At 30.6% G+C, this 992-nt stretch overlaps 1 protein-coding gene across 1 annotated transcript; it reads left to right on the top strand.

Moving 5' to 3' along the window:
- The first annotated feature begins 305 nt into the window (after positions 1-305).
- Positions 306-627, top strand: Tsp_15533 (conserved hypothetical protein). Its single transcript, XM_003366690.1, has 2 exons — positions 306-353; positions 478-627. The coding sequence occupies exons 1-2, from the start codon at positions 306-308 to the stop codon at positions 625-627; spliced, it is 198 nt and encodes a 65-aa protein (XP_003366738.1).
- Positions 628-992: the final 365 nt, after the last annotated feature.

Genomic DNA, 992 nt, shown 5'->3' with positions numbered 1-992 from the left:
AGCAAAATACATAATTTTTTAATCACAATTTATTTCATGAAAGAGTGTGTCATTTGAAAATTAATTTCAATGTATAATATCTTGAAATGCAAATTCTGTCAGTGCATTTATTTTTTTGAACATAATTAACTATTGCATTATGTAATCCATCAAATGTAATAAAATAATGCATAGCACGTGCACTTTTGAAGAGTAAGGGGGGGAAGAAATCAATATTTTTTTTTTCCCCCCCCCCCCGGTTTTGAAAGTTCAGAACTTATTTGCTTACTTAAAAATGCTGATTTATTTGACGTTTCATGTATAAAATGTGTGAAACATTTTTCAGGGTGTCAGCTGCTGTGTTTGACGATATGGTAAGTTCAAGAATATTTATTTGCAGATTTATATAAATAAGAATTATATAAAATACATCAATAACGATATGACTTTATGTTGATTTTCACACAGCTGTTTATTGTTGCATTCATTTTACTGTAGTTGAAAACCGAAACTGGAAAATTGTGTGCTGAACAATGCCAGCAGCAGTATGCAGCATATCAGCAGGCAGATCAAGAATATGAGAGTAGAGGATATCTACACGCTGATCCAGCATCTCAAGATTTAGTAAAGACAATTGGTAATAAATGAGGTGTTCTTGTGGTTCCCCGGAAGTCTTTAACAACAGTCAAATATAATAAACTATGGTTAATACATATGAAAATATTTAAGAATTGTCAAAAATTGTCGTGTAAATGGTGAAAAATCAAAGAAATCCATGGCAAAACAAGTTTTTTTCTTTGTAATCCAAAAAGAGCATGCTTTAGTCAGTAATATAATTGATTCATTAACTGTCAAACAAAAATGAAACCAAAACCCTCAGATATACACCAAGCGCAATAGAAAACCGATAATAAATAATGAATAGCAGACAAGAATGAAATGAAAAGTAAAAGAAAAAACAGTATCTCAAGGAAACGTTTATTCATTTCATTTACAGGACTCAGTTGTGTTGG

Source organism: Trichinella spiralis (assembly GCF_000181795.1).
Source record: "Trichinella spiralis strain ISS 195 chromosome Unknown Scfld5590, whole genome shotgun sequence".
In the NCBI taxonomy this organism is placed as follows: Eukaryota; Metazoa; Nematoda; class Enoplea; order Trichinellida; family Trichinellidae; genus Trichinella; species Trichinella spiralis.
Note: the sequence above shows the minus strand (reverse complement) of the source record. Positions and strands in the feature narration are given on the sequence as shown.